At 38.2% G+C, this 27,894-nt stretch overlaps 3 protein-coding genes across 3 annotated transcripts in view; all 3 read right to left on the bottom strand.

The window, feature by feature from the left end:
• The window catches only part of adcy5 (adenylate cyclase 5), a 99,547-nt gene extending 94,047 nt beyond the window's left edge, over positions 1-5,500 (bottom strand). Inside the window, 1 exon segment of the mRNA XM_051069728.1 lies at positions 3,455-5,500. Coding sequence (XP_050925685.1) covers positions 3,455-4,378 — 924 coding nt within the window. The 5' untranslated portion in view covers positions 4,379-5,500.
• A 12,483-nt stretch (positions 5,501-17,983) lies between these two features.
• Positions 17,984-27,894, bottom strand: part of LOC108897097 (very-long-chain (3R)-3-hydroxyacyl-CoA dehydratase 2) — a 78,916-nt gene continuing 69,005 nt past the window's right edge. Inside the window, 5 exon segments of the mRNA XM_051069772.1 lie at positions 17,984-18,726; positions 19,114-19,292; positions 22,760-22,854; positions 22,856-22,882; positions 23,480-23,568. Of these exon segments, the coding sequence (XP_050925729.1) occupies positions 18,644-18,726; positions 19,114-19,292; positions 22,760-22,854; positions 22,856-22,882; positions 23,480-23,568 (473 nt within the window). The 3' untranslated portion in view covers positions 17,984-18,643.
• The window catches only part of hacd2 (3-hydroxyacyl-CoA dehydratase 2), a 42,603-nt gene continuing 32,692 nt past the window's right edge, over positions 17,984-27,894 (bottom strand). Inside the window, exon 8 of the transcript XR_007812924.1 lies at positions 17,984-18,120. The gene's annotated coding sequence lies outside the window, so the exon portion shown is untranslated. The remainder of the gene's footprint in view (positions 18,121-27,894) is intronic.

Below are 27,894 nucleotides of genomic sequence, written 5' to 3'. Positions count from 1 at the left end.
GCCAAGTATTGTATTATTCTCGAAACCCACATGCTCCCATCTGCATGTGCACTGTTGTTGAGGTCAAAACAGGATGTTTCAACAAGATAATGCCCCTTGCCACACATCCAGGGCCAGTAGAACTTGGCTGCAGTAGCACTGTATCCAGGTCTTAGAGTGGCCAGCTCAATCCCCAGACATGAGCCCCATTGAAAATCTGTGGTGGATTATCAAAAGGTCTGTTTCAAAGCATAAACCAAAGAATTTAGAAGAATTAAAAGCAGTAGTTCAAGAAGAATGGGACAAGGTTACCCATCAGCAGTGTGAAAGGCTTGGGGGAACATGCCAGCCAGGATTAGAGCTCTACTGCGTGCTAATGGCAGGACTACTAAATATTAATTTGATGACGTGATGGGTTATTTATTTTTTGTTCAGTTTTGAACACATTCTCTGTTATTTGTTGACTTTGATACCGACAATGTTGAGAACTGACATATTGAAACTGTCAAGAATTTAGTTTTTAGTTTTTCTTGTAAACAATAAACAAAAAATATCATTTGTATTTGTCTGTGTCTGTCTAATGCAGCCACACCTTTTGAAACACAAAAAAGATTTTTCCCCAAATATTTCATGATAATATTTGAGATTGTGTAAAATTTTAAGGGTGTCCAAAAACTTTTTTCCACCACTGTATACAATCATGGGCATTATTCCAATCCATTGTCCACCAATTGTATAGTGCAGCATCTTTTCCTGACTCTCCTATCTTTACATGTCAGGTCTGTGCTTGACGGAGCAGCTAATGTCTGGAGCATTAAAATTTACTCATCAATTTAAAAAATCAAAAGAAAGGACAAGATGGTGTGGTGTGTACCACAATTAAAAGAACAAAGTACAGCATTAAATAGGCATTACCTCACTGATCACATATAAACTGGAAATATGTATGCTTGTAAAACACAAAAAATGAAACAATATTGAAAATTTTGTTCCTGAAAGACAGGCTGCTTTGAAACCCTTCACCTCTAGACAACCATCTAGTGAAAAGCAAAGACAGAAAAGCTGTGGTTGTTACTGTAATGCAACAACAGTGGAAATTATGTTTTTGTGAGTTAAGTCTGTGTTCCAATTCATCCCAAAAGGTGTTTGATGGATCCACACCAGTGTTGAAACGGGAAAGGGCCTTCCCCAACCAACTCCAAACTGCTGCCACATAGTTGGAAGCACACTATTGTCTATAATATCATTGTGTGCAGTAACATTAAGATTTCCCTTGATTGGAACAATGGGCCTAGGCCAAACCATGAAACGACAGTGCCAGACCTAAAGCACAACACATACATACATGGACAAGCATCTCCATTTCTTTTTGACCATACAGTGTGACATATATTTCAATTTAAGGATAAACCCTTTGGAGGTAAACCATCTAATTTTTAGGGAGTCATCTTTGTAAAAGCGCTTAGTGTAGGAGAGCTACATAGTTGGAAAAATGTTTATGAGCAGCACAGGGCCTGATAAAAACAGCAAATTGAGTGAACATCCAGAAGAATGAGGTGGGGGTTACACACACACACAGTCTGGCATTAATAACACTGAGTTGTAGAACTCAGTGCATGATGCAATTAGATGTACCTTTAAATAGTGGTGGAAAGTAAAACCTATTTATGTAAGAATCTTTATTACAGATAAAGTCCACCAGCCCTAAAGAAACATTTTAAAAGTAATATTGATGTTGTAAAAATACTACCAGAGGCACCTAGATTTTATGAGGAACATGTAGGCTCAGCAGCACATTACTACCAAATGTAAGCTTATTACATGTACAGATGAAGTAAAACAAAGGACCTGAAATCAGTTGTTCCAAAGCTAAGGGCAAACATTTTTTTCCTCTGTAAAACAGCTTCAATTTCGGGCATTTAATCAGCAGTTCACTCTTCACTTTATTATAAAATAGTAAGTCCTAAAAATGATACATATCCATGGTTACAAATGTGCTTCAAGGCCAATATTAAGAGGTTGAGAGCAAGATTTATATTAGCTACATATCTGAGCTGTTGTTTAAAGATATAATAAATATACCCACTCAAATTAAATATGAAACCCCATATGTCAGATAAACATCCTCTGCATTCTAATGTGTTCTCATAAAGATCATCACAAGTCAGTTACAGGAAAACTACAATAAACAATAAACAGTCAAACATTCCATCCTTAAAGGAATCCATTGGTTTTTCTTTGGAAATCTAGTCAGTAATTAAACAATTACTGTCCATCTCTAATGAGGTAAGAGCTAAAATGTGTGGCTACACTCAAACATTTGCTGTTGAGACATGTCCCATGATGCATGATGACACACAATGAGATGTTGCAGCAAAATTAAGTGTAACATAAGTGATTAAAGACTTGTAATAGTGATGTTGGACAACATACGTCAAACTATCCATTTTTTCTAATTTGTATTTGGCAAATGCTTAAATTGCAGTCCAATACAAGAGGAAACTCCAGCCAACTCCAACTGTAAGGAAAAATCTGACTGTATAGTTTGCATAGAGCATAGAGTATCAGGCCAGCTGCAATTTCCATGGCAACCAACAGCTACATCTCACAGCAAAGTGTTTGTCTACAAGCTCAATTTGTCCATTAAGCTATTTAACGTTTGTTGAAAAGTCAGACTGCAACCATGGTGACAGCAAGTGACTGAATAGAAGGAGACAGGGTTTTTGTGCTTAAGTGCGCTTAAATGCCCAATTTTTAAAAAAGCTTTACACATGCAGAGGTTGCCAAGATCTGATTGGGCTCCTCCAAGTATCAATTTTACCATAACCTAGCAGTTACCTCTTCAGTTAAAAAAATAAAATGCCTCTCTGATCAGCCAAATTGCATCTAACTTCTACATCTAACACATTTGACTGACACAATGATCTTCAGGCAAAAATAAGACTTAAACAATTTGGTATGCATAAATTAGATCAGACCACATCTGAAGGCAGAAGGGTCAATGCTTGTTTTGAATGGCCAAAATCTCTAAGGCAGAACAAAAAGTATGCTGTCACAGCCTCCTATTGGGTGCATCACACTTGTCTACCTGATCTCTCCAAGAACTCTGGATCTTTGTGCGTTTCTGTGGTTTTGATGGATCGTAGAGTTTTGGACAGTCTCTCTTCCAGAACATTAGCCTATTTGTTTTGCACTTTCTTGTACACACAAAAAGTCAGCTGTGTGAAGAATTACCCTGCGTGACGTGGTAGTGTTCTTTTTCTCCCCTGACCCCTAGAGATTCTGAGCATACCACTTAGGACAGAAAGTTTTGGCAATGAAGTAAAACAAGTTCAGCGGCAGCAACGGAAGTGCCCATGTTATTGCGCATAGCAATCAGGCACAGCAGAACATGGGCAATGTGTATGTATGGAATTCCAGTTCTCTGTGAAAATTATTTTAAAACATTATAAATAAAGCGTATTCTTCCACATACCTGTTTCCACAGAAAGCTGTCCATGCCGTTTAACATCCAGGAAACAGCCACGTGGATGGCGGAAAGGATAACTCCAGTGATGACTGCGGCGCGCATCCTGACGGGCAGCAGAGTGTAGATGACATGGATGAAGAACACGGTCCACCAGATCCCCTCTGAGGCACTCCTGGGCTGCACGAGCAGCACTCCGATCACCTGGATAACGAACACCACCAGGATGACCACATAGCACACAATCCACATATGATCCTGGTGAAACCCGTTCCTGTTGCAGACCACCATGAGTATGAGTGTGAGGAAGATGGCAACTGAAAATACCACCACATAAGTTACGCTCGCTGTCCCACCGGAGCAGTGGAAGCCCAACATGACCGTGAAGACCAGCACCAGCACTGCCATGAGCATAGTCAAACTGCTCTGGTTGAGACGGAAAAAGTAGCGCTGGTAGAGCCGCTCCAACTTCTCCGACTGGAATTTCTTGGATTTAAAAATGTGCATGACGTTGGTGCAGCACGCCACTAAAGACAAGTTAACATCGGGCATGACCTCCTCCTCGTTGGTCCCGGACTTGGCTCTCCGCTCCTCCAGACCTAGCTCTACAGACTTGGGTCTCACCTCGTCGTTTGGACGCTTAGGGGACGCGCGGTCTCGGTTCTCCTCGCCATGGTCCTGCCAAGCTGACCTGGACCTGAAGCTGACCCTGCTGACGGTCGTGGAGGCTCGCCCGGACTGCCGGTGGTCCAGATCATCCTCTTCTTTCCACCGACTGCTGGTCCGGGTGAGCTTCCTGCGCGGGGATCTGGCCGAGTATGGGCACCCGTTGGCCACGGACTCAGATTCTCCCCAGGCTGATCTGTGCTCGGTCCCTCCCCTCAGACCAGGCGCACAGACTCCGGGTGGGCTGACACTGTTTGATCTGGACATAGTGGATAACGGGAGGTAACTACAGAATGTGCTTTAACAAAGGAAAAGTTTTACCCACTAAAAAAATAATGTCTGGAAACTACTTAGTCTTTAAGATGGGCCCCATCAAATGTCTGTTGTAAGCTGAACTTCCCATGGTTGGTCACTGTTGAAAGAGTCTGAGCGTTTTAAATTAAAAAGTCAAATCAATACACACTGTGACCGGTTTACTCTTCCACTTTTAGAGGCAATAATTCATTATAAAATCGTTTAAAATCGAGATGGGATTATCCAAAGTAATAACCAGAAGTGGTGAAAGGCTTTGGGAATAAAAACAATTGAACATGCGCAAAAGTCACAGGGGAGCCAGTTTCGCCGCGAGAGGAGGGAACGTTTGATCCAGGAGGATTTGGCTCTACATCATTGGGCCCAATTAACTACCATCCATGGAGAGGTTGCACGGCAGCGTGCGCTGTAGCTGGATGATAAAACCATTACACAAAATCAGATAGTCCCTGGAGATCATAGCGCAACACCATTAACTACGTTGTGAATCCGTTACATCTGCGGGCATGTTTCTTGTATACGGTTTATGGACAGAAAAGACGGAGGTGCGGGGAAATAAAAAGACATATTCCATGTTGACAGCTCTTATTTGGTCCCGTCAAGTCTTATTTCACCTGTGCTGACCAAACATTGCGGCATGGACGGCGGTGGGAGCCTCACGTTTGGCCAAAAACCATCATCACGATCCTCGCACAGTTGCGTTGATCGGAGCGGAGGAGAAAACTCAGCCGCTCCTCCTTCTCCTCCTGTGGCAGCCACAAAAAAGGGGTCCCTGGTCCATAGTATAGCCTGTGTTACAACACTGTAAATTTATCGTCAACCTCCAACAGCTGTCCATCACTGTTCGATTCCCCAGAGAATGACTCCTCATTTGACTCCGCGCAAAGCGAATCCGCGGCCGTACAGCGGCAGCATTTCATTAAGTGTCTACCCGGTGCCAAAGTGCTCTCCCTCAGCCTCGGACAATCCGCTCGGTGTCTGTTTGGAGCGTGGCATTATAATATATTTACCGCTGATTGCTGCTTTAATGGCCATTCAACCAAGTATGCTTTCTGCGGCCCACCTCTCCGCGGCGCTTCCATTGGAAAAAGAAGAGGGTGAGTCACGTTTTGGCGTGCTTTCATTGGACAACAGGCTGGTCAATCCACTTCTGAAGCTGCGCGACCCCCGGTCGCTTTCGATGAATGGGCGGTGACTTCAACTTCATATCCCCAGCTTAAATTGAGGGGATAATGTCTTTGCACTTGTTTTCATTTTTTGCAAAAAAGCTTTAGATAGCTTTAGATATATTTTGTTGCATTCTCTCGCCATCTGGTCAGGACTATGGTTTAATCGAGAGCCTATCTTTGTGGAAGAGGGGGATCGATATAGGGTAACTCCTGGCTGCAAGATGTTTTGTTTCAACCTCATGTTTTACTTCTTCCACTGTTTACGCCGTCAGTCTGTGTCCATTTACATAGGAGAGATGAGCATTTGTGTCTTTTAAGCTCACATTGTGTGCTAACAAATGTAAATTGGAGGCATGTGACAAGGAGCCTCGTGTGTTTGCTGGGACCTGCTCACCTCCAGCTGAATTCCCTTTAACCCTTTTGGAATTCATCAAGGGTAAAAAAAAAAAAAAAAAAAAAAAACTGCTAACAGAGAAAACAGGAGCTTCTATTCATCACTGTCCTCATCAAATAAAAAGGGAACTCAGATATAAATCAGATACAAATTTATCTTGATTCAAGTTGTGCAACTTGTTTTGTCTGCTTGTCTCATGACTGGTTGTTTGCTTGCTCCCTTTTGCTCTTTCTGTTTGCTCCCTCTCTCTCACACACACCTAACTCAATTTATTGTTGAATAATACAGGGAAATAGAGATCTCACCATCTTAAACTCACACAACAATCAGATTAATATGAAAAATCTGGTTAATGCCAGAAAATGTTTTGTACTGGAGGTGGTACTGTGGTGACACTTTTGGGGCATTTGCACTTAACTTGAATACTTAAGTTTTGTGCTGCTGCATACTTCTACATCTCTAAATTTCAGGCAGAAATAATGTCATTTATACATTTATTTTAAAGCTGAATTTACCAGTTACACTACATGACCAAAAGTATGTGGACAAAATTACAATTAAATGTAACTGCTGAATATGCTATTCCAAAACCACATTTAATCTGCTGTTACAACATCCACCATTCTTCTGGTTTCAGGTTTTCCATCAGATTTCTGAACATGTTTGCAGGAATTTCCTCCCATTCAGCCACAAAAGCATGAGTGAGGTTGGCCACTGAAAGTGGGTGATAAAGCCTGGTTTGAAGTGTACACAGTTCATCCAAGTGTAGTTGAAGTCAAGGTTGTGGACAGCCACCAATCTCTTCCACACCTAACTCAGAAAACCATTGTTGATGGAAATTTACAAGAACACTGTTGTAGTGTATACATATGCAATAGCATTCATATTTCACTTCACTGCAACTAAGAGGCCAGGCCTACGCTGTATAAAAAACAAACCCCAGACCAAAAGTACACAAACATATTAGGGGTGTCCACATACTTTTGGTCACACATTGTAGTTAGCACATAAAGATTTTACAAACAAAATGAAGGATCAGCTCATATATAATGATGCATTGTCACAGAAGAAAAAGGCAGACCAAAATAGTTAAAATTAGCTACTGATTATTTGATGACTTCCCTCACATGTCTCATCAGGATCAGAGAAAAAGCAGAAGCAAACAGTGTGGAATCTTAAATCACCATTTGGTGCTGTCTGCTACATTATCAGTCAATATCAACAATACTCAAATCTCTGACCACATACAGGCAAATTTAAGAAGGTGTTTTAATGAGGGAGACTTGTGATCACATGAACCTAAAATCTAAACAAATATAATTTATACTGCTTCAGAGTCTAATGTGGACTATACAGTATGTGCATGTGTGTTTCCTGCTTTTATCTAATGTTTAACAGTAATTTAAACCACATACATATGTTGTGGTTATTGAGGTAAAAAGCTTTCACTTGTAATGTAAAAACTTCTAAAGCCAATGATATCTGGGAGGCTAAAGATCATTTTCCCCATTGATTTGAAACAGAACACTACTGCCATCATCTGAATGTTAAATGAACTTGTTCAGCAGCAGTTTATCATCACACGCAACATACACACACATATTAATATAAGCACACACAAACAGACACACATTTGATCTCATTACAACCTTCCCACTCAACATTTCCATGGGCTATGTAAACTACAGTTATATGAAGAGTTTTCTCACACAAATCCACATGCAATTAATTTCTCTGCTTCCACACTGATACTATGAAAATAAACTAACAATCTTCCCATTTAGTTAATCAAATCAGGTCAGTTTTCAGTGGGGGTATTTTTCATCTGTATATAGTCTAAATTAAAACTGGTATTAAACCAAAAAACAAATCTATCCACAGTATACGGCAAGGTTATTAAGTTATTTAACATGATTAATTGTTAAGTATAAGGAATTCTTGTTTATGATAATCTTCTTCCATGCACGTCCATGAATATATGAATATATTATTTTAAAATGTTGTAAATCTAAATGAAAATCTATAATCTAATATTATTTTTAATTTAACATCACAAAGTGAAATAAAGGCTTGTTCCCACAGTGCTTGTACTCTTCAGTGCATATACAAAATATTGCAATTTGTAAGTATTTTTAATACTAAGCAGAAGACTAAAGAAGCTCTTGGATGAAAGGAAAACAGCTGGAGGAAAAGGCCACAGTCACAACATTCAGTTCACTGAAAAAACACACCTTGTTTTCACTGACTTTATCCTCAAATATCCTTCTTTCTAGAAACAGCACAGAACAAAACAGACCTCATCAAAAGAAACCAAAGAGATGGGAACATGCACAAAAGTCTGCTCCTGTCATTTAGTAAATGATAAGTAAATCTAAGAGGTACTGACTTTGTATATAAGATGGAGGTGATGAACACTGCAGATTGTAAAGGCCAGTTTGAGAAGTTTAATTTTCTATAAATTTCATTATCCCTCCTATTCACCGAAAATAACGAAACAAGTAACTAAACCAGACTAAAGGCAATTTACTAATACATTCTACATGCTGCAGCACTTTCATATTCATTTTTTAAAGGAGGAGTAGTCAAAGAATAAGCCTCGGGTTCAGAGAGCATCTCAAAACTTCAAACTGATCACATGACAGAACACTATACAACAGACAAGACAATAGATATAGCTTGAGATTGAAAGTCCAGTCTTGACAGCAGTCTTTAAAACTGTCTCACTAGTGCATTTTAGTCTCAAGTTTTAACCTAGTATAGACCAGAATTCAAAAGTTCAGAAAATAGCAGTTTGAACAGATTCTACAGATTCACGACAACTGGACAAACATCAGTTGAGGAAAGTTTGATGATATAATCAAAAGCTCCAGAACAGCTACTGAATGGACCTTGTGGTAAGATTGTTTTGAAAGTCTGCATTCACCCAGCACAGAGGTCAATGATCTCATCAGTCAGTCAGAACTAACTCTAACCCTAACCCTAACCCTAACCCCCTAACCCTAACCCTAACCCTAAAGTCAGACATCTCATGCAAAGGCTTTTGATCTCTCTAAAATCTTTATCAGGGTTATTATCACTACATAGGAATAAGTGGTTGATGCCTCTTCTTGTGGCACAGATATGTCTGTGTCTGCTGCTATGAATTCTATAGGAGTTTATATGATCCTACGGAACTAAGGGAGGCTGGTTGCAGAATGTAAAAGGAAACCTCTTGTGAAGACACCAGCCCTTCTGGATATCTCTTATGTGTTTTAATCTTGATTTAACCAGGGTGGCATTGTGAATGTCAGATGTCTTTTTCAAGAAACTCCTGGTCAAAATATCAACACAATTGTTACATTATGTCAATACACTGCCAAAATTCACTGAGGGAAGAAATACAAGGACAAGAGGAAAAGGCAAAGGTGCAGAAAAATAAACAGTATTAGGGAAAGCTGAAAAATGGAAGCGATATTGGAATAGTCAAGAGAAAGACAATAAAAGCAAAGCTACGATACACAGGCTATGGATCTTATAAGTAAGGGAATTATTTTAACAGCAACTTCAAAAAATATTCAGACCCTGAGTTCACTACTATGTAGATGCCCTTTCGAGTATTTAGCACATCATGATCAGTAATTCAAATAATATAATAAATATGGATGAAGTTAAATGAAATAGCAATTCAGTCTATTTATCTTGCAACACTGATTTAGTCAGTAACAACCAGTCAAGGACAACCTCTGTTTGCAATCCACCAACAAAAATCACATCTGAGACATTTAGAAGATTCAGAAAACCTTCTCAGTGTTCCATCAAATTGTTTATTATGACCCACGTGTGTTGGCAACTCCTATGAACACCATGACAACCACATAAACCATTTGGCACTTCTGAAATAACATCAAGCATTCCAGATATTCATAATGTGTGATCTACTGGCTGAATTAAATGAAGATGGAGTGCAAGGTGTGACAAGCAAAGAATCCCCCCACCATCTGCAGCCTGTAAACACATGGTGAGACACAATAGGAAAGTCTCATTCTAGATCAGTGCAGTTATCATTCTGTCTTTCATGAAATAGGAGAGAATGAAAACATAAAACATACTGAGAGTCCACAGAAACTGTCCTAACCACAGCTGCAGAGCAGAGCTGGGCCAGTTCCCCCTCTTAATTAAAATTAAAAAAATTTTGGAACCATCTGATAGAATCAGACACAGATTCATATTATCACAGATCATTCTTAGAACAACAAAGCTGTATGAGATCAAATTACCTGGAATGGAACAAATGAGAAAATTAAATTTATATATTAAGGTGACACTATGAGAATAACTCCAAATTCACAAGTAAAACAAATAGATAAAGATAATAAACTTAGATATTCCAAACAGTGGAAAACAGAAATCCAATCAATTAATAAATTAGAACGCTATAATTTACTAGACAGAGAATTCCAAATAGCCCAATATTTAAGCCAAATAAAACATTCTATAAAAAGACAAACAATAAGTATAGACTTAGTGACCATCAACTCACAATTGAAACCGGATGCCAAAAAAGAAGATGGCTTGAAAGATTAAACAGAATTTGTACACATTGTAAAACAGGTGAAATTGAAACAGAAATTAATTTTCTCACAAGTTGCCCAAAATATAAAGAAATTAGAGAAAATGAATTCACCAAATATAGACAAAAAATGCCAAGCAGATTCAAATCCTTCTAGGAGAAGAAAGCTCTGTAATAGAAGTGGCAGGAGAGTATGTCACAGCATGTCACAAAAAGAGACACAGTTTGATGTAGGGATTTTGTGTGTATGCAGGACACATGTGTATGTATATACATACACATGTATATGTACATTTTATTTTGTTTCCTTGTTTTTTTTGTTTTGTTATTTCTTATCTCATTTTTTATTATTATTTTATTGTATATAGTTATTGTTGTATTTATTGGTGTTTTGATGTACATATGTGATTTTATGCTTTGGCAACATATTTTATCTAAAACGTCATGCCAATAATGCCAAGCAAATCGAAATTGAAATCGAAATCAAAATCTAAATCGACAAGCGCTTCAGTGTTGTGACACATCCTGATGGAGAGTGACCTTTTCATTTCATTCTGGGGATTGCGCAACCAAACAAACACACACACACACACACGTATCTCAGATATTTTGTTTGAATTTGCTATTTGAGTCAGTATTCAGATTAAAATAGTCATGGCCTGATTGGCGTCAACATTCGTTGGAAACCTCATACCTCATAACTGTGGTATCAAGCCAGGGATCTGTATAGTACGTCACCCCCTGTCCATCTTTACACTGTGAAAGTTTAAAAAAAAAAAAAAAAAAAAAAAAAAAAGTTAAGATCTTTGGTTTCTCTTGTTAAAGTAAAAAAGAGTTTTGTAGATACAACACTGTGCAAAGGTATTAGGCCACCATTAGATTTGTTGTTTTGTCAATGGTGTAATGACCATATATAATCATTAAAAAAACTGCCTCTATAGGCTAAAATAGCAAGTATTTTCTGAGGCCCCACCTTACACTTGAACAATAGCAGGAACCTGGCTCTCTTGAACCTAAATGGAATGGAATCCTAATTAATGTCATTGCTAACACCTGCATTTGTCCTACTATTTCATGTCAAAATGACTGCAGTGAAAAAGGTCTGTTACATCAGGTTTGTGCAAGACATGCTTTAGCATTACATACACATTTATGACTTTAACTAATTGGAAGCTTACTAATACACATTAGACCACCGTTCAGTTACATCATTCCATTCAAAATGCCAAAGATCACAGAATTTGACATAAAATCACCATAGTCTATCTGGAACACCAATGATGAACAGGGCAATTGGCGTCTAGGAAAGACTGGAGGGCAGTCAGGGGAGACAGACTGGCAGCAGGAAAGAATGCAACAGGGGTGGATGGGCTAATTACCCTCTCCACATGCTCATGGAGTAATTACCTCACTGCATGGATGCCATCAGAAACTACAAGCATGATATGAAGAAGACAGCCCGATAGTCCTCCGGGAGGCGGGATGGAAGGAGGACCAATTACGATGGATAACATGAAACAGACTGGAATGGAACTGACCAATGACTCTAAGATCCTTAAGAAATGCAGCTGTGGACGGTCCAAAATGACAACACACCAAGGCCTGCGCATTCACCAAAGGAAGGCAAAGTGCGACAGGAGGACCCATTTACAAGCTTGCGCTGCTTCAGCAGGTGAAACAAGGAGGACTCAAAACCCGGTTGAGCACCACAGCGCTGTTGATAAATCTACTATTGTAGATGGTGAGGGAGAGGAGCCGCTATCGCTGCAGGAAGTGCCACACCAGCAGCAAGAGCCTGCCCCACTGCAAGTGATGCACCGTGAACCAGTAAGCAGCCAACTCACAAGAAAACCATCAAAGGAGAAGCTAATCCACCAGACCAAGCTCAGGTGGCTAAGAACCAGCAACAAAGAAGCATGGAGATGCTTTGAGCAGAATGTACATCCAACCCTCCAGAACTTGCTAAAGGGCAGCACAACCACCTTCTTCAGAAAGCATGGAGGAAAGCACAAGATTGAGAGAAGGAGGGACTAAAAGGTGACTGCGACTAGCTGAAATCCAGACTTGCCAAACTCAGGAGAGCAGAATGGATTCAGAAACTCAGGAGCAGAAAGGAGAAAGCACGTATCTCTTTAAATACGTCTGAGACCTGCTCGAGGAGAAGAAGTCTGGGAGATCACCTCACAGGAGTTAGAGAGACACATCAGGGAACAGCTCAGTGACAGCAACAGGGCAACACAGGTCCTGGGTTCTCCAGGACATATGTATATACAGTTATGTTCAAAATAATAGCAGTGTTTTTTAAAACGTGAGTAAAGCTCAAAATCCTTATAATATTTTTTATTTCCATTCATTGGGAACACTGCACATTATATTTTACATCAAAACATAAAGAAAAATGTATCAATATTTTAATTACTTTACAGAAAATGAAGGAAAATATGATATTGGGCTGTTCAAAAAAAGTCTGTATTTTTTGTTACAAACTCAAATATTTACTCAATAAATTGAAAAAAAAAAAACGTTAGGATTTAGCATTCCTGTGAATCACTAAACTAATATTTAGTTGTATAACCACTGTTTTTGAGAACTGCTTCACATCTGTGCCGCATGGAGTCGACCATCTTCTGGCACCTGTAAACAGGTATTCCAGCCCAGGATGATTTGACAACCTTCCACAATTCCTCTGCATTTCTTGGTTTTGCCTCAGAAACAGCATTTCTGATGTCACCCCACAACTTTTCTATTGGATTAGGGTCCAGGGATTGGGCTGGCCCTCCATAACCTTAATTTTGTTGGTCTGGAACTAAGATGCTACTCGCTTACTGGTGTGTTTGGGGTCATTGTCTTTTCGAAACACCCATTTCAACGGCATTTCCTCTTCAGCATAAGGCAGTATGACCTCTTAAAGTATTTTGATATAAGCAAATTGATCCATGATCCCTGGTATGCGATAAATAGGCCTGACACCATAGTAAGAGAAACAGCCCCATATCATGATGCTTGCACCACCATGCTTCATGGTCTTCAGAGTGTACTGTGGCTTGAATTCAGTGTTTGGGGGTTGTCTGAGAAACTGTCTGCGGCCCTTGGACCCAAAAAGAACAATCTTACTTTCATCAGTCCACACAATGTTTCTCCATTTCTCTTTAGGCCAGTCGATATGTTCTTTGGCAAATTGTATCCTCTTCAGCACGTCTTTTTTTTAACAGTGGGACTTTGCAGGGGCTTCTTGCCGATAGATTAGCCTCACACAAGTGTCTTCACTTCACTCTGCCATGATCTGGAAACAATTCCAGAGGGCCAAATGCAGGAGTTTAGATCTCCACATGGTTTGGTTAGATCTGGCCTACGAATCTGTTCCACACCAGCTGATCACCTTCGCACTCGATTTCTTTCACATGCCTGCATTCAATGCATTCAATTCAATTCAACTCAATTCAGTTCTTTATTGTCATTGTTAGTTATATCACAGTTATAAGAGCACACTTTCCACTGCACATGCATCAAAAACCTGGTCTCTGCCTACTTCAACAACTTCTATGTCTCCTACACAACCCAGGAAATCACAACTGGTTGGAAGCAGCTTGAGAAGGGAAAAGCAATGGTTTGTTTGATCTCACCCATCCTGTTCACAACAGTCTTTGAAATCATATTCACTGGTGCAAGACAGATGGTCTGAGGAGTGAGAGCAGAATCAGGACAGTGTTTCCAGCCCTAAGAAGCTACATGGACGATGTGACAACACTCCTGCAAAATGTCCAGTTGGGAATGGTTTTATTTTTCAGCATAATAACAATCCCAAGTATACTGCTAATGTGGTGAAATCATATTTGAAGAGAAAACAGTCATGAACTGGCCTCCACAGAATTTAGACCTGAATATTATAGAGACAGTATAGGATCACCTGTACAGAGAAAGAAACAGAAGACAGCCTAAATCTATGAAGAAGAACCAACCAGTCGAAGTAGATGGCCACCCACCCTGAGCCTGGTTCTGCTCGAGGTTTTTGCCTATTAAAAGGAAGTTTTTCCTTGCCACTGTCGCCTAGTGCTTGCTCATGGTGGGATTTGTTGGGTCTCTCTCTGTAAATACCATATTTTAAAGAGTATGGTCTAGACCTGCTTTATATGAAAAGTGCCTTGAGATGACTTTTGTTGTGATTCGGCACTATATAAATAAAATTGAATTGAACTGAATTAAATTGAAGAACTCTGGTAAGTGCTGAGAGAAGCCTGGTATAACGTACCAGAAGACTACTTCAGAAAATTTCAAGATGGTCTCCCCAAAAGAGCTCAAGATGTGCTTAGCACCAAGGGAAGTCACACTAAATACTGACTTTTGCATGTAGAGGCAATTTTGTTCTTAAAATTGTGTTGTTGTTTTTTAAAATTTAGTATATATATTTCCCATATTTCTGTTTGTATCCTAATAAAGAGACTGAGAAATACATATGGATGGTCATAAAAGCTTTGTTAAAATAACAAAGCTAGTGGTGAAAGAAAGAAAGAACAAACAAACCAAACCAAAAAAAAAAAAAAAAAAAAAAAAAAAACCTGTTGCCTGCACACTCATTGTCTGAAAAAAGTGGTATAATGTCCTCTCTGGTTCTGGAGGAGCTTTGGCAAGTTTTAGTAATTAACCCCAAATAATGTAAGAGTGATGGATGGATGGTTGAATCAACAGACAGTCCAATAAAAAGACACAATCAAGTTGCATGATGGAAAATGTAGGGTTCAGTATTTTTGTATCTTTTCTGCTTGATGTCCACTTGAACTAATATATTTTTTTTGGTTTACCTGTAATTTACCAGTTCTTTTCTTTTCATTTTTTCCCTGTCTATCTGTCTATCTATCTATCTATCTATCTATCTATCTATCTATCTATCTATCTATCTATCTATTCATTTTCATTAGAGTCTGAATGCAGGGCAGTGTGGCTAATAGGTTTTAAGATATTTCAGAGTTGGTTTACATCTGATGAAGCTTTCTAGCACAGCTAAATTGTACAACAGATAATGTTCCCACCCAGATTACATGGTGCATGAGTAAATGAGTCATCTCTACTTTTAAGGCACACAGAAACCATTAACTGTCCCCCCCCTGAATTATTACAAGTGCACTATCACTCAGGGGCCACCAATGTTTCATGTATCAGTGCATGTCAGTTACACACAGTATATGTAATATATAAAGATATTGAGTATTCTTCTCATATTATAGGTTTATTGTAAATATATACTCAGTATCCATACCTGTTCAAAGTATGCTGGCCCCATGCAAAACATTTGTATCAAAACTTTATTAAGTAGAACCAGTTGTGGAGTAACATATGCCATGCTTTTGTATCTTTTCTTTTTTTAAGTCATGTTATAACAAAGATCATCATTCCAGGCATCCAGATTTCATCTTTCATGCAGTTTTACAATGAGCTGCACTTGCACTCCTGCAAGACATTTCCATCAAGTATCCCAAATCATGCTCAAAACCATTCATGGAGAAAAAAAATAGCACAAAGGTTAGACTTGACATTTCAGGCTCTGGCTGCTCACTTTGATACAGAATGAAAGAGTGTTATGATCATGACAGCAGGAAAGAGCAACATAACTGGTGTGCTTTGGAGGAAGATTGAACAAAGAGGCAAGCTGCTTAAAAGATGCAAACTGATGGACATTAGCCTCTTACAGCACAATTTAAAGAAACATTAAAGGGTCAGTTCACCTAGTTTACAAAAAAACTCTGACTTAGCTCTAGTAGAAAAGTATTAAGATTTGTCAAGACATATTTGAGATATCCCTCTCTGAGATTACTACCTCCACTTCAAGACAATTAATGCTAAAGTTAGTTATGTACTCAAACATTAAAGAATTATAGTTAAAAGATTATGACAGCAACAGATGAAAATGACAGCAACAGCAACAGATGAAAATGACATGACTTGTCAGTATCACAGGCATTAATTGCTGCTCTGCTTGACAGGTACATTTTTTCAGCTCTTTAAATGGAAGTTTGGCAATGATTAATCCAAAGTGACTGGTTCTAAAAATAGATGTTCCTCTTTAACTTCTTGAATGTAATTTTTCAATGCTGTGAGCACCAAAACTAAATTCCATTCCCGTCCAATATATTATGATTGAAACAGAAATCTCAAGAGATGAGATTGGGTGTCATATGAAACCAAAACTATCTGTACGGATAGATACCACGAGGGGTATGTGAAAAAATATTATACTTTGAACAGACCATTTAAAGAGCAACATAAGCAGAAGTGGTGATGTTGCTTTTGCTGACCTCAAGTGGTTGAGGTTCTTGCTTTCCAGCAGTGGTATAGAAATGTACTCGGAAGGACAGCGGTGCAGCAGAATTACAGTTTAGTTTTTACTAAAAGATGGCAGTACTAGAATGCTTTTCTGCCTGGTGTTATACAGCTGCAACTGTGTCCAACAAAATACCACGCATTCAGGATTACCATTCCAAAATGTAACAAAAGTAACAAGTCTAAAACAAACAAAACACTGTGGAATGTACATCAAATATGACAATTACAAATGAAAAATGGGCCTATTTTTCATCAGGTAATGAAAAGGTGGAACTATTCTGATTCACAGTTCTCTCTTTGTTCTGTGTGTTATTAAATTCACCTTATTGAAAAAGCATGACTACAAACTCACTAACTGAATGAATACCAAGTCTGTTTCTCATAAGTACTATTTCCATGTTGACTCGGACATGTCTCTTAGGAATAGTACTTCAGCCCATATAGCTCTATACTAATTAATGACCACCACTTTTATGTACTAAAGTATAGCGACATCAGTCTGTATCTTAAAATAAAAGTCCACAAAGTTAAACATCGAACACACATTTGGGCTACAGTTCGATTTTGATTGTGTTACATATCAAAGCTTATTTAATCTGATTGTTGTTACTGTAGGTTGTGTTATCTGTTTTGTTTTTTTTTGCTGAAGTGTAATATTATAACATGTCATGATGTCTGAATTGTTTTGTGATAAAGGTTTTAAAACATCCCGCTTACAGGACATACTGACCCCTTTCATTAATTAGAGATGGGAGAGGACTGAAGACTGTGAGCTTTTAATTTGGATGGTTTGCAAGGTATCACTTTAACTGAGCTAAAATTGCTAAAAGTAGTTACTTTAAATAATTAAAAGAAAGGAAAATGCAATCACCTAAGGAGGTGAGGAACTTGGATGGATGTATGAGAGGAAAAACATGACTTGTCTCTTCACACAACTTGATTTAGGTTAGTAAACATCAAACTATGAGGAACAAAAAGACAGAACTCACAATCATCACTGGGAAACTTGGGGAACTTAAGCATTCAACGAGTCAATATAATCAATGTCAGACCGCTAACAATGCAACTGAGACCCAAGTCAAAACAACATCTGAGCAAACACCAAATAAATAGATAGAACACCATGCAAACACAGAATGAAAAAAAGGTTTATTGGACTAAATTAGGAATGTAGTCAAGCTTTTGACTGAAATGAATGAAAGAAAAAAAAATCTGGACCACGGTTTGCACCAACAAACACACTGTAGATGCAAAACCTACAGACAACCTAGTTGTAACACAAGTCTTCACATTATACTTTCTACAGTGTAGTAAAGGAAAACTGCTTATTAAAAAAGATGAGACGTAGGGAAGTGAGAAATCTATTTGGGCTTTTTTATAGTGTCTTTTGGAAAGGAGGTTACTGATTCTATTCGTACATGAATTAGTTCAATGCTGTGAATGAGTTCTGCTCACTGGTTAGTTAGCAGCTCAACTGTATCCAAGTCAAAATACAGTTCCTTAGTAGCTGCAAGCTCTCTGACTATACAAAATTAACTGCAGTTTGTTCATTGGAAAAAGAAAAAAAATAAATAACACCAGTTCATTCATAATTTGTGAGCATCTATACAACCCAGACAACAGCCGGAAAAAAATGATGTTGCTTGATAAATGGATCATCTGCCAGGTCAGTTCTGGCAGTTTGAAAACTGGTTTAGTGTGTCAATAAGCAGACATGATTTAGTTCCTCTTCTCTTGGTTGTTTTGGTTTCTTTTCCCCCTCAATGAGATCTGTCTGAATACTATTCAGCTCACTCCACTTTGCTGTAGTCCTCTACATGGCCCAGCACCTTCTTTCTCTGTCGTATCATGTGGAAGTAAAGCTGGGGGAAGACTGGGGAGGGGGCAGAGGAAGATCAGGATGAGAAACTTTAACATCAAACAATAACAACAACTGGATTTTTAGAACTTTGCAAAATACCTCTACAAAATTGCACCAAAGAAAAGACATGGAGGGACTGTCTTCTAGTTACAATCTCCATCAGTGGTCAAATTCAAAAGAATAATGCCAGGTAAAGACATTCCCTTGTGTTCAGTCTCAAAACATCTTTAGGCCATGTTTACATTTTCTCTAAATTATGACATAAAGATCTTGTAATTATGAAAATGTCTCCAATTTTTCTTTTTTTCTCTTCACTGTATATTTGTAATTTAAAGCACATTTGCAATGTTCATTGTAACTACAAAAGGGGAAAGAAGTAACATCTGCCTGTTGACTTACGGGGAATGTAGGAGATCATGATTAAGATGAGGAAGGTGTAGTAGTCAAAAGAGAAGTTGTACTTGTTGGGGAGAGTGACAGAGTACAGGCCTGTCTTCTGCACATATGGCAGGGCTGCATAGATAGTCAGCAGTTCCCCAGTCACTCCCATGGGGTACAGCACAATGAAAAAGGTGTACCTGCAGCACAGGGGTTTGTGAGAGAGAAGGAAAGGGAGAGAAATAATAAGTCATACAGCTTCATTTTTCATTATTTCTGCAACAAGGGGGTGGGCAGTATAGCTGGTATAAATAGCAAAACACTGAGGGAGATATGCATGATATGGATTTAACTTTTTGCTGTTTGCGCCACAAGCATCAGTGGCAACATACTCTATGTTAGCCAGCGCAGCTCTAAATTTAAGCAATGATGCTGTAAAATATCTGTAAAAATTTGAACATACACTTATGCTTTCCATGAAAACAAACACATTATCCTGCTAAAAAATGTGGGTGAAGAACAATCCAAATGAAATGATGAAGGAAGTGGTCTAAAAAGCACTTCATTCACAGTTCAGATAAGGTTTGGTTAAAAAAAAATGTATACATGGAGCAGAGGAGAATAAAAAGTTGTTGCCTGAGGTAGCATTACTAGAAACATAGTATGAGTATGAGGAATGTTTGAGAATGTGCTCAGGCTCTGACACAAGTTATTCAATTATGCACTGATAAGACTTTTAAACACCATAACGATGGATTTAAGTTGAGGTATCGTGCCCATTCTAACAGACAGACACATGTTAAAGTAATAATGAAAAGGCTGCCAAACCACAGAAAAAATCCCAAAGTGGAGCAAATAAATGAAACTATATTACATTATGACATCCAAACTCTAAATATACTGTGATATAAATATTAGACCATATGATGTGCTGCTTGATAAAAATGCAGATAAAAAGGATACAATAGTGCGACTGCAGGCATGCTTCTAAATTTTCAATCCTAGAACTTTTGAGGGATCAAGCTTGCAATTAAATATGAGAGATACACTGTGGTGCTTTTCTTCTACAGAAAGAATAAAAGAGAGAAACTTCTGTCTCTTCTTAAGCGAGCACTCCCAACCCAGTGACTGTCTTCTCTGATCCTTCACTGGATTTTCCACAGGTGCATGACCAATTTTTCTGTCTCTCAGGGTGCAACTCTAACTGAGTCAAATACCATTAAAGCTGCAAGCAGCGTTGATTGGGCCCTTGCAACCCCTGTGGCTGTGGGGTTGCCACAGGTTGACTCAGTACAAATGAGCCAAAAGTCACTTACTGCGGCCCATCAGTTGCACATTTCCATCACGGACAAAGGCAGCCATCACCTTTGTGATATTAGTGCTTGTCTGGCCACATTTGAGGTGAATCAGATCAACACACTTGGATGAAACACATCATTTCCTGTTGTCAATAGGTAGCACTATGACTATACCTATATACTGGAATGTAGATGTGTTCAGCACAAGCCTTTTTTCAAACCTGTGAAATTTAGGGCAGATTGGACGAAGTATGTTTGAGTTAGAGCAAATTAAATGCAACTTCCTGTTTCAGGGTGAAATTTGAGGTGCCGCCACGGCCACGCCCTTCAATATTCTGTAAAGCTTTTGATAACTTTAAGTCACAAACTTTTTAAGAGTATCCTGACCAAGTTTGAGGTCAGTATGATAAAATTGAAGGAGTCTGATCCCCAAATGGCAAACAATAAGCCATGTCTGCATATTCAAGTCAAAATAACTGACTTCCTGTTGGGTTTAGAGGATGGCTTTTTTGTAAGTCTTGGTATGCTACATAACTGTGCCAAATTTCATACCTGTGTGTTGTGTTGAGTTATATCAGTTTCCTACTTCAAGACAAGACATCAAAATTTGAGTTGCTGCCAGGCACACACCCACATCCACGCCCATATGTTCATAATCGAATATTGGCATATAGATGTACTCAGGACAGGACCCTTGTGCTGCCCTCATTATATGTGTCCTGTATATAACTTGACAGCCAGCTAAACGCCTTCCTAACATCAAGACTCTGAAGACAGTCTTCCCGTTGTCCACAGGTTTATTGAAGTTGCAAGGAAAGCGTGAAACTAAACAAGATACAAAAAAACATAATCAATACTGTGCCTGTTTTTAACATACAGATATGCACAATGTAAATAGACTCAATCTTTCTGTGACAGGTTTCTTTAAGTATTTTACTTGTCTTTTTTATAATATCATATAATACATGAAATAACATTTTAATATGTAACCAACTGTAAAAATAATTTTTAATTGTAATCACGCTCATATGAACTCACAATGGTCTAGCAACAGTGTAGAAACTGAGAATAGCCATCGCAGTAGCTTTCTAGCAGTTAACTTCACAAAATACAACACTTCCCCAAAACAATGATCCGCGACAGTAGTTAAGAATAAAACAAACTTGCACATACCCACAATGCTACCAAAGGCATAAGATATATGCAGATGTCACTGGATCAACTCAGATGAATAAAACAACAGCTTCCTGAGACATGCTTGGTTACTTCCTTGTTTCTGGTCACATGACATAGCTCCCTGTCACTTACTCCCCCAGTTTCTTAAAGCGACCACAACAAACACAGGAATGCATAAAAAAGACTTTCATTATTTCAATATGTTAACTAAACACCCTTGTCAAACATGAGAAGTCTGGCGCAGATCGGACAAATGAGTTAAATCAACTTCCTGGTTCCTGGCAAAACATCAAGATTCGCCACGGCTCCACAGGCATGCCCTTCAACAAATCACTACGATTTTCACAATAAGGCATCATGAAGGCCTTAAGGTGTTCCTGACTGCTAGTAACAGCGCATCAAAGTATTAAATATGTCATTTCCTGTTGCCAGTAGTGGCGCTATAACGTTACACAAATATTGACATGTGGTGTGTTCAGGACAGGACCATTATCAAGCCTGTGAAATTTGGGGAAGGTTGGACAAATTATTGCTGAGTTACAGCAATTAAAATTAAATTAATTACATTTTTTTTTAAATTATATTATTCCAAATTTTGTCCACCTGAGCCCAATGGAGAGGTGCTTTTGAATGTCTTCAGGGGGCGCTATAGAGTCATTTTACACTATACCCATAATGGCTCGTGTACAAACTTTCATGAGTTTTTGAGCATGTTTAGGCCCTCAAAAGGCAATTCATCTGCTATGATAATAATAATCAGAGCTAATAATCTTTTGGAATGCAATAGGGTCCTCACAACCTTGGTTGCTTGGGCCCTAAATATAGCGACACTCATTTGCTACCTAGCAACAAAGACCGCAGGGAAGAAGGCACTTAACAACTGTTGCCTTTGTTTGTTGCACCCATCAGGCAAAGAGATTTTTATGGTGGAAACAGCACATTTTGTGTAGGTTTGATGGTTTTTTTGTTAAAAAAAAACCTAATCAGTGTTAGGAGTAATGCCTTCAAAGAATGATGTGCTGCTGTGATTTTTAGGGCCCTCTTTGACCTTTTCATTGTTTTAGTATATACAAATAGCTATAAGTGTCTACAACAGTCACACATCCAATTTAATTGGAAATTCACTATAATATATTCACTTAGACACAATGTCTCCTCCTCTGACACCACTCTCAGGTTAGGGTTTTTCCTACCTTGCCCATTTGATGAGGTATGGCAGGTGGTTGAGGAGGCTGAAGGTGTAGAAAGAGTAGCGGATGATCTCTGTGACGGTCCAGGCTGTGACAAAATAGTAGCACACTGTCTTCGCTCTGCACCTGCAAAAACACACACAAAGGATGATGGGAGGGGGACTGAGGAACAGACAGGTTTGCATCATGCTGCAGTAGTTACTCTATTGTAGGCTAATTTAGACTTTTCATCACAGAACCATGCTGTTTGTTCAAGAAGCTCAGAGATCAGATCACACTGCAGGCTGCTGGTCACTATCCTCAGATATTAGGTTAAAACCAATGCAAAATATGATGTTAAAAGAAAGGCACTCCCCTCATCACACACTCACAGTTTCCATACACATTCACATAGAAGGGGATGAGAAAAACGTGAGTACAGCATCATACAACAGAAACACACAGAAGAAACAAAACATTTAAAACATAAAATACAAATGTTCATTCACTCTAATAAATTTCATTCATTTTCATTCCTGCACCCCTAGAGCAAGACCATCTGACGTTACTTACACATTCCTCCTCTCCAAACTAATCCAATCCAATCTATTAACAGGGCAAACAGTAAATCAACTGGTCAATTTTGAACATGAAGTCATGGAACTATTTACCCTGCTATGTGATTCATACTAAGTGAATTAGACAGGCTGTATAATGTAGTGACTAGAGGGAAACCCATCTTACCTCCCTGACGCTGTGTGTGACGGCCCACGTGAGGAAGACCCGGGACATGACCTGGAATCCGGTCAGGACAACAGAGGATGGTACAATTCCTGGGATATGACACAAAGGACAAACACTTAATAAATGGGGATGGAGGACGTCTTAATCTTTGCTGCACAAAAATGACCATATGAATTCATTAATATGAACAAATTATTATTAGGAGCCCTGGTTCTTTACAACAAGTGATGACCCCTTTCAATTCACTGGATCATTATGGAACCTGGCACTGACTCCACTGAAAGAACTGAGTTTCAGCCAAAAATATTCAATCCACAGTAAATATTGTTTCTAACGCACAGTTGTAAATTGTAAATATGCAATTTTCATCAAGCCCTTACAAATGGTTAAATAAATAATAGAAAGCTGAAAAGAATTGGAAAAGACATTGTGTGTAGTTATGTGTAGGTATACAGGTAATAAAAATAATGGTTATCACAAGGAATGGATTGCTTGACTCTGAAAAGAATATTCACTAAAAGCATGTGAAAAAAAGGAAATAGTGGAAGTGATATTGAAAAATTGGGAAAAGCTACATTGCCGGTGAGTTTTAAAACTGACTAAAACTGAGGCTGCTTATTAGTAAATATATTACATATTACAATGTTTTACAGTGAATGATTTGATGAGATACTGTATGAGCTCTCAGACAGATCCACTCAAAAAGGACACTCATGAATGTCGATGCTTTTACTGGCCACCAGAGAGGAATCTATTGTGTGTGCATGTGTGTGTTCACTCTGAGTGGACAGTGGGAAAGGTCAGCTAGCTTTAGCTTCAAATCCCAGATAATGGAATGGACTGTGAACCACGGTGAGGCAGCTGGGTGAGAGCTGCTATCTCCTCATCACATTGACACCATGAGAGCCAACAGCTTCTCCGCTCTCTCTTGCCAAACACTTAAAATATGATAAGGCTCTGTTTGTCTATACATGTGTACATCTGAGATACAACTACAATATCGATATATATAATAACTACGATATCTGCTACTCCTCAAACAAACCAAATGACAACTGGCCATCTATCATTTTTTTTAGATCAGTCAAAATTATACTTTCAGATTCTCAGTTATAATTCTGAATAGTCAAACTAGTTGTACATGATGTGGCTAGCACAAAGCTTTACAAATTATATTAAGTCAGGGCAATGAATAGCTGTGGTCTCAAGAGAGAAAACAAGACCCCTGCATAATTTTAACTATTTGACATTTGATATCTACAGCTTCATTTTAATTAGACTGATACATCAAGTTGTATTTCAACCTGTTGCAATGATAACTAAAGATAAACTACCTCAAAAATTAGATTTGTTGAATCATAATTCTTTTCATAGCCTCTCGATTATCTTAAAAGGACTTTTTGACTATCATTAAATGTAATTTGAATTGTATAATTTGACTTAAATCTCTGGTGTTTGTTTGGGTAAGATTGGTGACTGCAAAGGCAGCAATATATGACTCACATAATTTGGATCTTCATAAAAATTCAGTGAGCCCTCCTGCTGTGCATGGGAGCATGTGCTCCACATTTTTCCTGCACACTGTCACTGTCAGTATGTCTTTGTTAAATTTAACCGATTCCGTATAATAAATTTGGGCTGCGAATAGTTATATTTAAAGTGGAGATATATGGAATTCATGTCTCAACAATTCATCTTTAGTGTAGATATTTTAGAAAAATGGTTTCATACAACCTAATGTCACAAGTACTTAAATCATAATATCCAAACTGGAATTACAGATATCTTAAATGAACATTTGAGAGATATAGCACAATGTGAATATGAGTCAATCTATATTGACACCGAGATTTTTACTGGTAACAAGAGAGCAGTGTAGGTGAGGTGTAGGCTGAAGAGAGACTCACCCACAGCACAGTGCAGTATCTGTGAAATGAAAAGATAAGAAAGTTTCTCAGTATGGCTCTGGGAAAAGAGCACAGGACAGCTCATTGTAACTTGTATGTATGGTTTGTGGTTTATATTTTCTTCTTTTTCCATGCATTCCTGGATTAATGTGGCAAAACTACTCTAGTTTTAAACATTATTAATTTCCCATTAATATTCTCAAGGCATACCTAAAAGGATTTTTTTGAATACACTGAAATTCATAACACAAAAAGTTGACTTGGTATTTCTAAATAATGTGCCATGTGTGTGTTAATACACTTTTAATTCTCAAACTTACACTGCTAAGATCAACTTAATACCACAGTGCCTGTAATGTTCAGTTTGTACACAGATTATTTCATGAATGGAAGATACTGATGTTAGACAAAACTAAGTCTCCTGTTACTCAACTACAGTCTACAGTGTGTCTGGACAGGATACTAGAACACCTCATGTTGCCCAGCTCTGCCTATGTGACACGTGTGTCAGCCCAACATACCAGTTTGATATGTTACAGAGGACATACCAAACACTGTATAGATAACAGGCCTGTGAAATCCACTGCACATCCAGACCTGAATCCAACACTCATCCAGCTTTTAATGACTTGATGCTTTTTCTAGCAGTTAAAAAAGTCAAGGATTAATAAGTAAAAAAATTTTCACTAATCAATTTATCCATTAAGCAATATGAACACAAACAGCCAAATGCTGACAGTGGGTAGATTAAATACTTTAATAACAGATAAATCAAATGTTAACATTAATGATGGATTAATGAAAATAAAAATGATGGTTACATTCCCAATATCTGCATATATAAACTGGATGTTGTGTGCTCATTAGAGAAATGACAGCTGTCTACTGTATTTGACAAAATGTGTTGCGATTTGATTCTATTAACATCCCCCAGCTCTTTGTGCATATCTCACCTCCAGGATAGCTCCAGTCTGAAAGAACTTAAGAGGCTTCTCTATGGAGTAGTACAGCCCATGGTAACTTCCTCTGGCCAGGTAAGCTCTGACCAAACCCACAGCTATCACCAGCCACCTGGACAACAGAGTAAAAAAAAATCTCAGAATAGTCATTGCAAAAAATTAAGATCTAAGATTGACCAGATGATCTTATGAGGGAAACAGGAATCTGTGTTAGACTTGTGTGCAATTTCTGTTTTAAGTGAAAAATGTAGTAAAAACAGAAGGTTGTATGATGGATAAGTGTGTTTCAGTGAAGAGCTGATGAGTGTAATTTATAAAGTGAGTCTTTAAATAGTGGCAGCCTCTCTAAGGCAACATTAACATCAAGCTTAAGGAAATTTGTACAGTTTGGAAAAATTTGAAATTTTGACAAGATCCTTGGATACTGGATTGTTTTTTAAAACATTGTTCAAATTAATGTTTATTTTTGACTTTAACTGGTCAAGACCTGCTTTTTCCCCCAGATACTGGATTTCTAAGAGCTAACCTACTGAAATGTAAAATAAATAAACAAATAAATTCAATATAAAATAAATTCAATATACCCTTCCAAACATACCAAAACATTATTTTTTAAAACATTTTTGTCAAGAAAAAATATGTATTGAACAGGATATCTTACAGTTAAACAAGAAACTTAACTTGAAAATGTATGTATTTGCAGTGTGAATGCTGCAGCAATACTTAAGCAATATAAACTGCAAAAATAATAATAAAATTAATAAAAAAAATAATAACATAAAATCTTCTGTTGCCACAAAACCCAGTTTCTTGCAGTGTTTTCCTTATTGTAAACTAAATTCCAGTTCAAATGTAAAAATAAAATCTTTCTTGCTGTTATTATCTTATTCTGCAGACTGCAATGCAAAGGATACCGTATTGGCCATAATATAAGGAAGTATTTATCTCCTGGTACATTATGTTTCCATTGAAACAACTGATATCTTTGTTGAATGGTATTTTAGAGTGTTGTGTTCTGGATAGTTTAGCCTAATTATGTTGCTTAGCTAGCAAGTGTGTCAGTCCGTGTATAGTGAGTGTTTCCAGAGTTAATAAGCCTTAAGAGTCTTTGGTTAGTTCAGTTTAACTGCAGGAGTTTGTGGAGCTGCTGTAACACGTTCTGCTGGTAAATAAGTCAGACAGCTGAGAATTACAGCTGTTACAGATGATGAGTCTGAAAAAAATTGTCAGAGAAAACAATTATGCAAGAGGAATAAGAGAGAGAGGGGGATCGACTCGCTACAGTCACTCAGTCTGCTGATTAGTTTTAACTGGGAAAGCGAGCGGTCTACAGATTGACTGAACAGAACCTGTAACAGCCAGATGCTGTTACATTGTCAGAGGCTGTGGGAAGATGAGAGAAGTTGCAGTTCAAATCTACTCACTTTAATTCCTCTTTTATCAGTGTTATTTAGTATGGCACACAGTGCAATCACTCACAGAAGTATAAAGTATTACCTCACACACAAAGCTCACTTCATCAGTAACATCATGACACGGTACATTGTTA

This window comes from Lates calcarifer, linkage group LG1 (assembly GCF_001640805.2).
Source record: "Lates calcarifer isolate ASB-BC8 linkage group LG1, TLL_Latcal_v3, whole genome shotgun sequence".
NCBI classification, from domain to species: Eukaryota; Metazoa; Chordata; class Actinopteri; family Centropomidae; genus Lates; species Lates calcarifer.
This window is presented reverse-complemented; position numbering and strand designations above follow the sequence as displayed.